General features: G+C 43.0%; 1 protein-coding gene across 1 annotated transcript in view; it reads right to left on the bottom strand.

Annotated features, from left to right (window-relative positions):
- The window catches only part of URB1 (URB1 ribosome biogenesis 1 homolog (S. cerevisiae)), a 62,365-nt gene that overhangs the window by 46,079 nt on the left and 6,543 nt on the right, over nt 1-9,743 (bottom strand). The window contains exons 5-8 of the mRNA XM_023519717.1: nt 5,753-5,849; nt 4,653-4,738; nt 2,985-3,110; nt 1,830-1,954 (exon numbers count right to left, since the gene is read on the bottom strand). Of these exons, the coding sequence (XP_023375485.1) occupies nt 1,830-1,954; nt 2,985-3,110; nt 4,653-4,738; nt 5,753-5,849 (434 nt within the window). The remainder of the gene's footprint in view (nt 1-1,829; nt 1,955-2,984; nt 3,111-4,652; nt 4,739-5,752; nt 5,850-9,743) is intronic.

Raw genomic sequence — 9,743 nt, 5'->3', positions numbered from 1 at the left:
AAAGTTAAATTAGTAACCTGCTCAAGTTTTCAGAGCTGACTTCAGAATCTGTTCTCTTAATCTCCACTCCAGGTGTCTCTATAAATAAAGCTTTATTGGAACAGTCACCCACATTGGTTTATGTCCGCGGCTGCTAAGGTACTACAAGGGCACAACTGAGGGGTCACAACAGAGACTGTGTGGCCCACCAAGGCCCAAATACTTACTACCTGGCCCTTCAGAGAAAAAGTTCACCAACCCTTGCCTATAAGGCCTTACTTTCATCGAATACCTACTGTGTGCCAGGTACTACAGAACAGCCTGTATCCTGATTCTCACCTATCAGGTAATAAACAAGCAAGTAAATAAACATGCGAGGTGGTGATAAGTCACAGTCAGAAGCAAGAGCCGGGCAGAAGGATGGTGGCAGTGGAAAGCAGACCTGAATGAAATCTGGGAGTGAGCCTTCTGACTATCAGGGAATGATGCATGTCAGGTTTCTCTAGGCTTAAGAAAATAAAATCGTTTTTTCAATTAAAAAAATAAATAATGAAAAAATTTTTTTAAATTTCTCTAAGCTTTCCATGAACGTCCTCACAAACAAAACTTCCTTCCTCCGTCCAAAGCACAAACATTTGTCTTTTGCTCGGGGCTTCAAAAATTTATGTAAACCAGAGTTTATTTAAATAGACCCACACCCATAAGTTCCTTCAATATGCTCATTTAACGATCATCTATTTTACGGATCTACTTAAGGAGAAAAAAAATGTGTGTGATTAAAGTGTGGTATTATATTATATGACACTATAAAAGTCTGCTATTACATTTTAGCAGGAAAAGGAGCTTATTCTAAATGATGACGTAGCCAGGCCTGCAAAGGCCATGCACGTGCCCCCTTCACCTCGAGGGAGGGAAGGGGGTTGTAGAAATGACGTAGCAAGTTAAATCATAATAATCTCAGAATCAAAACAAGTCCAAAGTCACAAGCAGGGAGAAAAATTCCTACTGTGTTATCTCATTATGAAGGAATCAGCTAGTTCCTGACTGGTTAAAACGAAATCAAACCATCTATATCTTTATAATAAAATGCCAAGGGGGTAAAAAATAAGAGTCATTCACAAGACCAAAAATATGTCCAATATTTTTACTGTTAAATAGAAAAAAGCAAGTTGGCAAACAATGTATCTAACAGTAGGCCACTTTGGTCATTAAAAAATAATAACAGATATGTATTATAGTTATATGACTATAGAGTACATAAGAATACAATCTAAACCACTAGCTTTGGACTATATATGAAATATTATTGTATTAACAAAATTTGAAACCCTACCTGGTTAGTAGCTGTTTTTGAAGAGGTGGGGCCTGTCAGTTGTTATGAGGTTGGGCTTGGAACCAGATTTCCTGGGATCAAATCTGAGCTCTGCCACTCACACCGGGAGTGACCTGGCCTCTCTGTGCCCATGTCCCTCATCTGCAAAACTGGAGTAACAGTGGCACCACCTCAGGACTGTGGGGAGGCCCATTTCAGGGCCTGCCCTCTGTGGGAAGGCAGATGCTGACTTAGTCTCAGATCCAGCCTCTGAGTAAACATACACAGCACCTTCCTGGATGACAGATGTCACATCTCTAAGTCGATTATCACCCTGAGACCTTTTCCCTGAAGACACATAATGACTAGAAGCTCCCTGGGTCTCCAACTGCTCATCCCTACAACGAGTTAGATAATGTCTACATTTCCAGTTCTAACCTACTACAGTTCCCTCATTTAACAGATTTCCAATGGACAGTCATGTATGTGGTGACCTCTTAGAAACACACACCCAGGAATCACAAGAGCGTTACGTTACCTGCCAAAGGTACCCAAAGATGCATCATAAAAATTAATCCCGTGCTTGAGCGAACAGCAGAGATCCATCAGGAAGTTATGAACAAGCTCCCTCACCATGGCTTTCCCTGCGTCTCCAGAAGAAGCCTATGAGGGTTTTAAAAAATTAGACAAAAATCCTAAGCTCATAAACCCTAGTAACAGCTATAGAGTAAAAACAATACCACGCGCCTGATGACAACTTAGAAAACATTTTAAACAATTGGTATCATTTCAAAAAAACAAACAGAAACACCAATCAAGATTAAAAAATACTCTTAAGAGTGGCAAGTTTAAATTTGCATTTTTAAACAAGCTTAAGAATGACTTAATTTCGCTGGCCCTTTTCAATAAAATTCCACATTTGGGAGTGTTTTTATTAAGGCCCTGAGGCTTCCTCGTAATAGACTACGAAACATGTTCAAAACAAGAGGGCATAGGCAAGTCACAAAGATAAAAGGAAGTGAAATAGTGGGCTCTTGAGAGGTAATTATTATAAAGTTACCAGGAAGTCTGAGCCTTCGCTACTCTGGCCAAGTCCATGTTCAGAAACACCCCGAGGAATTTCAAAATGAGGAGAATTAAAAGGTACACTGGCCTTGGGTGAATGTGAGCCAACTTCTCTAATTGAGCACTTTAGTAACAACTACAAAATCAACGATACTTGTCAGTAGGTGAGGGAACTGGGTTCCCTAATGCTTAGGACCCTGAATTAAAAGCAACAAGCCTGAAAACTCCAAAATCTAGATTTGAAAAAAAAATGGAAGAAAGAAAAAGAGGTAAATGAGAGGCGGAAGAGAGAGCCCGGAGCAGCCCTGCAATCCCACTGGGCCAGCGCTGCAGGGAAAATTAAGATGCCACTTGGCTAAAGGGAACAGTGTTCTCATAAAAAAAAAAAAAAAAAAAAAAAAAAAAAAGTGTAATAACACGAAACCTCAGAGACTAAAAGGAAAAAAGGTAAAAACAACATTTTTTAAATCATATTGAATCTAAGTGGAAAATTAATGTAATCATAGGTCAAAAGAAACAGATCAAATGGAGGAAGTTTAAAGGCAGGCGTGTGTTTAGACTCTAGTCTCCCGGCTGTGAGGATCACACACTGCAGGTGCAGCCACAGGACACGCAGGCGCGACTGTACCTTGGCACTGTCCAGCTCCACGTCAACAATCCCCTTCCAGTTGTAGAGAGATGCTATATGGTTCAGTAGCTGCCCGGTAAAGAAACGCACCTTCTGGGTTTTTGTGATATTTTTATTGTGAACTACCTGAAACAATAAAACAAACAAATTTCAAGGAATTCAATTTTGAAAATGGTGTTTATTGTTTTTCATCATTCTAAAACTCATGTAGGTTTATGGCAAAATATTTAACCTAAATAAATAAATAAATAAAACTATGAAGAGAAAAACCAAATTCACTAATATTCCTACTATCCTAGGACACCTACAGTTAGCATCTCACGATATTCCTTGTCCCCCTCCCCCCCACGCACACACACACAATACACAAGTAAGTGTATGTACTGGTTGGGGACTTTTGCATATTTGAGATTATTTACATATAGTTTTGTGCTTGCTTGTACTTATGTAACAGGAGCTTTTCCCACATCATTAAAAATTCCTTGAGAACATTATTTGGGGGGGCTATCATTCTATCCTATGACTGACCATAGCTTAATTTAACCATTCCCCGTGTGTGTACAATTAGATTGTTTGTAAACTCTGGCTTCAATTAGCATCCTTATGTAAAGTCCTCACTGTAGCCCTGACTACGACTTGGGATTGTGGCACAGGTTCTCAGCCCCACCCAAACCTATCCCCGAATCTCTGTGGTTTATGTACTAAAATATAAGTTTTCTAGGTGATTCTGAGGCAACGCCCCACGACCCCTACCTCCAAGTATACAAACATTTCCGAGACCTCTGACACACACTGCCAGGTCTGCTGTCTTCCAGAGGGTTGTAACGTTTCCTCCAGGGAAGCCCTTGACTCTGTCTCTGATAGCACTAAAATCATTGTTTTAAAAAGTCAGTGCTGGCTCAGTAGGCGAAAACCCTGTATCTCATCACCTGCGTTACTCTAAATCAGGGTTTCTCACCTCAGCACTACTGACATTCTGGGCCTGACGACTGTGGTGGGGGACTGAGTGAGCTCTGTGGGATGCTGAGCAGCATTCCTGGTCTCTATCCACTGAATGCCAGCTGCACGTCCCCAGTTCTGACAACCAAAAATGTCTCCAGACATTGCCAAATGTCCCACAAGGGACAAAATCACCCCTAGTTGAGAACCACTATTTTAAGTACTATGCTAATTAGCCATTTTTATGTGGACTGCCAGTTCACAGCCTTTTGACAACTTCTTATGTTGGAAGAGTCAGAGTTTTTCTAATTGATCGTTTAAGGTGCTTCTCTATTAAAGACAATGAGCCTTTAGGCAAGTTTTAAAATTTCTATAAGATGACTGAAAAAGACAGAATATGCTAGATGACACGAAATAACATTTGTTAGGTGTGTAAATGAAGAATAGTAGTCACTTAGGGCTCACGAGTATTCCAATGGCTGGCTGAGGAAGGCGACCAGCAGCGTTCCTCCCACTGTGATAAAACAGCAGGCCTGCCTCAAACCACGCGGCTGCTTCAGCTACTCTAATCTTCAGGACTGTTCATCACCACCACCAAGTCTCTGCTTAAGAAACAGTTTTCCATGCACCCTACGTAACAACCTATGTAACCTAAGATGTTTTAAATAACAGCTGGTTAAGAACTCCGGAGAAAACGAGCAACAGAAATGCTGATTACCAAACACGTACCTTTGTCTTCAGGGTGGATAACAAAATATTGACGGTAGAAATCCTATCTTCCTTTATGCCTGAGCTAAAAATGCAAGGAATAAATTCTGAAAAGTAAAAGTTTCAAAGCATTAAAATCAAGAGTATTTTCAATGTGAGAAGAAATGAGAGAACGTCACTAATTAAATGGCACAGCAAACAACGCCATTTATTTTTTTAAGGTTTTGTCTTTTTTAATTACACAAGTGCACAGTAGGAACAACCACTTTTGTAAAACTGTGACATCTATTAAAGAGGTTCAGTAGTTCTTTAGTTGTTTTATTTTCCATTTCTCACATTAACTTAAGTAAAATTAATTTAATATCGACTATTTGAAACAGAATATATGTTATGATTACAGTTTTCCAAAATGTCTTTGTTTAGACTTGCTCACAGACATAGTTTGCGGATGGTCATTTTATTGATTGGCAGTAGAATGTGGGGTGATTTGTTTGTTTGCTTTCTTTTCATACTTTTAGATCCCCAGGTAATCAGCCACCACAGCTTCATAATGTATCACTACTAATATACTGAACAACTGCCATGTGCTAAGTGCCAGTCAAGGTGCTGTCACTTACTGTCTTACTGAGTCTCCCAATAACACGCATGTGGCCCTAATAAACTACGCCCAGCTTTGCTGCTGGGAGACAGCCACCAGAAGGTGGTCCAGCTGGAATTCCTTGAAGTACTATTACTGATATTCTGGTAACACTAGGCAAAGCCACCACAGTAATTACACTTTATTTTTTTTCTTTTAACACAATGTCTAAGGAAAGCCAGGTAGCCAGGGATAAGAACCTGTGTATGTTCTGGAGCCATAAAGGCCCTTTGTTTGCATTTACCCATTGCTGGGACATCACCCAGAATTCCCGATAGCAGAACAGGAACACCTCTGTTCACACTGACCACGGTATCAACACCGCAGCGACCGACACTCACCACCTACCCATGCACCCTTCATTCTCGTGTACACGGCAGTGGCAAAGGCTGCAGACTCTTTTTTAACCTGGAAGAAATGCTTTGTGGTAGAATTCCCCAAATGACCACAAACAGGCTTTGCTCCGAGATAGAGGCACACCTACCTTTCAACTCCAGCACTTGCACTATGGTGCTGTCATCACCGGCAATCAAAAAGGAGAGAGCAAACTGGATGTAGGCCAGCCGGACGTCATGCACTCCCTGGGGGACGAAGAGACCGCGTGTCACATGTGCATGCACACGCACCCAGGAAGCAGGAACACAGCACCACGCACGCCCCTCCGGTCCCAGTGTCATAAAGTCCTTCTGGGCTCGTGCCCTCAGAAGGCTCGACTCTAAAACCAGTGGTACCTCTTTATGGAAACGCAAGGCCTTTCCCTTGCTCTTTCTTCTGTTTTACTTTACATTCTCTTCCAAGCTCTTTCTAGATAAAAAAGTGTGGCTAAAACATAGTTGTGTCCCCTTCCCTGACTGTTAACACAAGCATTTTTAGTTTATGGACCACTTTGGTATAGAAGATTCTCCGCCTTCTTGTTATCATCTACTCTTACTCACCAATCAAATATCACATCTGTTTTTGAAAATCCAGAGACAAAGACTGGTGCTGCTTTTGATGAGAAGCCAGTGAGGTGATGTCTGGTTTTCATTAGACATTATAAATTTACACTAGACTCTAAAGCCCAGATGCTGTCATGTTACACACCCCGCGTGGCTTTCCCAGGACTGCAATTTGCACTGTCCTGTAGGCATCCGCCATGACCCAGGACAGGGGGCAGTTTCAACGACGGCCCGAAGGCCATGACCAGCAGCCAACACTTCAGGGGACGTCACGAGGACTCTCTGATTAGTTTTCCCTCCCAGTAACTTTAAGACAAACCCGTGTCTCATTATCCCTGTTTTACATCCCAAGAACCCAGGGCACGTGCTCACGCAGGTCTCCCATCGGCTGTACCAGAACCAGCGTGAACGCCTAGATCCTCCGCTGCAGGAACCGAAACTTTCCCACTTCACAATTATTCCAAAGGTACTTTAATTCGCTGCCCAGAAATAAGTTAATATCACTGCCCTGCGTGCCTGAAAAGACCGAGGCGTCTGCCCTCCAGAGAGCTCCGCCCCACCTAGTGGGGGCAGTGGTGATGGTATCAGGAGTGTCCACTGAGCACTTACCACGTGCCAGACACTGTGTCAAATGCGCATGTCATTATCTTACTTATTCCTTGTAACAATCCAGGGTAGAGATGCCTACCGCACCCATATTATTGATGAGGAAACTGAGGCTTTAAAAGACTGGCTCAAGGTCACATAACTATTAAGCAAGCACTAGAACTGGGATAATGATAACTGTACAAACACATGCTTCACGCCCAACTTTATGTTTCACTGTAGGGAAGCTCCTTCTCCCCAGGGCTCCCATGGCATTTTCGTTTCACTCTTCTTAAGGTGCGAGGACCATACCTGGCACCACCGGGGCTTCTACATGAGCATGGAACTACTTCCGTCTTGTTTTGCTGGGTACATGTTGCATCTGACCCATGCTCTGCAACGTCCACGTGGAGGCCCTGCACACTCACTGTACTTAGGGAGTCTGTCTCCATCGACACCACACAGCATTTCAGCAAGACCTGATTAGACCAGTGCTGGCTTATTCCAAATACACTGAGAGCACCAAACTCTCCTCTCCACTCTGGGGACTAATATGTGGGCCTCTTTCCAGTACGGAGTTTGGGTACAATGACATCTAAAGTCTTTAAAATGAGCTGCGTTTCCTTACAGTGTCAGTAATGCTCCAGTGCCTCCACTCACCAATTTCATTCAAGATGCCACAATTTCGGGCCGAGAGAGGATGCAAAGATGACTAAGGTATTGTCCCTGTCCTCAGAAAGCTCAAAGTAACCACCGCTACCACGCTCTCTGCATGCCTCCTCATTCAAAGAAACGTGTCACCTAATTCAAGCACAGTTCACTTGTCAATCCTGGTCTCTGTATGTCTTGTGTTTCAAAAGAATGCTGACGGAATGCTAAAATTTGCCTGGTAAAATTAACTTAGGTTTTATCCTTTCCCAGCTAGTTGGAAAGGCTCTACAAGTTTTGAGTTATTTATTTTTTCCCCACTGAAGTATTGGGAGTCAGGTCCCTGGAATGCTGCTCCCAGTTATCTGCCATTCTAGATCTTTCTATCCTGCGTGGACATAGAAAAGTTGGAATAGATCCTCCGGTGGGTCCCTCCAGCAATGAACTTTGAACTAAAATGGAATTTGGTTCTCACTACCTGGCATTCATCTTATATATCCCAGACAACCCCGTTTCATTCCCAAAAAAACCTCCAAGAAATGACATCTGCGCCACTCTAAGCAGCCACCGCCACGCCTCCCGCTCACTCACCTGACCAGACAGTCCCTCCCTGCCCCCGGACCTCCGTCTGTGCCCCCCTGCTTCCCCAGCAAACTGCACCAAAAGCAAGAGGGCCACGTGCCTCTCCTCATTCCTACCCTGTGACTTCACAGGGCTGGAACCTCAGGAAGGAAGCGTCCCGAACTCTATGGCTTGTTCCAAAACGCTGTCTAAAATAGACCAAAACATATTTGGTCAAACTGCTCTTCAGCACACGATTTTTAACAATGCTTTCTTTGGCTGGATGAAAATATCCTAATCCTCTCTCTTTATAAGGCTTTAATAATTCCCTCCAAAATGTTAAAAACACACTCGTTAAAAATATATATGTACCTACCAACTTCTTCAATAACTAAATGGCATGAAAAAACTGTGTGGGGAGGGGCGGGAAAATTCAAAGATGATAAGAGATTTAAGAAACTTATGCACCAAACACAGTATGGGGCCCTTGCCTGGATCCTTCTTTGAACCACGAAGGGTAAAGACATGTTTGACGGGGCTGGGGGAAAATGAGACTGAAGTGGACATTAGATGATGCTGAGAAATTAGTAGTGGCGTTAGGTGCGATGACGGTACTGTGGTTTTGTTTTTTAAAAGGTCATTTGCTGTAAGAGAGCCACTCTGAAATATTTATGGGGAAATATGATTCAAGTGTGGGATTTGCTGTAATAGTTTGCCCCAAAGCAAACCAACGGGTGCGAGAGGTGACAGTGCCTGAAGTGGGATGACAGGTCTATGGTGACTCATTGTGCTGCTGTCTATTCTTGAATGTCCCTGGCATTTCCTATATTAAAAAAAATTTTTTTTTAATGTCCAGAAAACATTTCCTACAACATACAAAGTATTTAAGATACTTGATATAGAAGAAACAAAAGAAAGTAAAAACACTTTCGTCTCGACCATATCTCCCATTTTACAGATCAGAGAGATGTAAGATCAGGCAGGGAAGCCCCAGCTGGGCTTTCCCACAGGTGTCTCCATGGGTGGCTTGGATACTGGCCCACATTTTACTGAGATGGCTGGGCTGGCTGCAGTGAAGAGAGATAGGGTGAGAAGGGAAAGGGAATCTGACAGATAATTATTGCCAAGCTAACTGCCAGGAAGAACAAAAGAACCATAATATTTGCCCTAGTGTGCAAAGTACACACAAATTCTTTTTACTAGAAATGCATTTGAACGTCAAGAGCCATTAGAATTTGACACATTAATAAAGCACAGTATCCATGAGACACTGTTCCTCAGAGAACACCTTATTTGCAATTCCAGGAAAGCCCTCCACACTGGGCCGGCCTCAGAGAGCCATAAAAATTTCCGGTGTTACTATGATTAGCCTTCAGTCTGCATGACCCGGCACTGCATAAACTCTTAATTCCCCGGAAGAGTTAGGGAACCAGGTCTCATATGGGCGCAGAAGTCGGTTTTTCTAACGTGGTTCTCCGCTTCAGCAGACAGGGTTTGATACTGGTCTGTTCTCTGGGCTCAGGATGGAGGTGGAGAACTGAGCCATGGCGATTCACGGCCCAGAGCACCAGCAAGGAGAGCTGATCTGCCAAAACGGAGAAGACCTGCAGCCGGCACATGCGCTGGGAGGATGCCCTCGCTCCAGCTTATGAGTCCCCAAACTTGCGCTTTCTCCCCGAGAACCTTTCCGAACCCAAGTGAAATTTCTAGAGCCACCAGAGAACCATGTTTTTTTTTTACAAC

Source organism: Pteropus vampyrus, unplaced genomic scaffold (assembly GCF_000151845.1).
Source record: "Pteropus vampyrus isolate Shadow unplaced genomic scaffold, Pvam_2.0 Scaffold233, whole genome shotgun sequence".
Lineage (NCBI taxonomy): Eukaryota > Metazoa > Chordata > Mammalia > Chiroptera > Pteropodidae > Pteropus > Pteropus vampyrus.
This window is presented reverse-complemented; position numbering and strand designations above follow the sequence as displayed.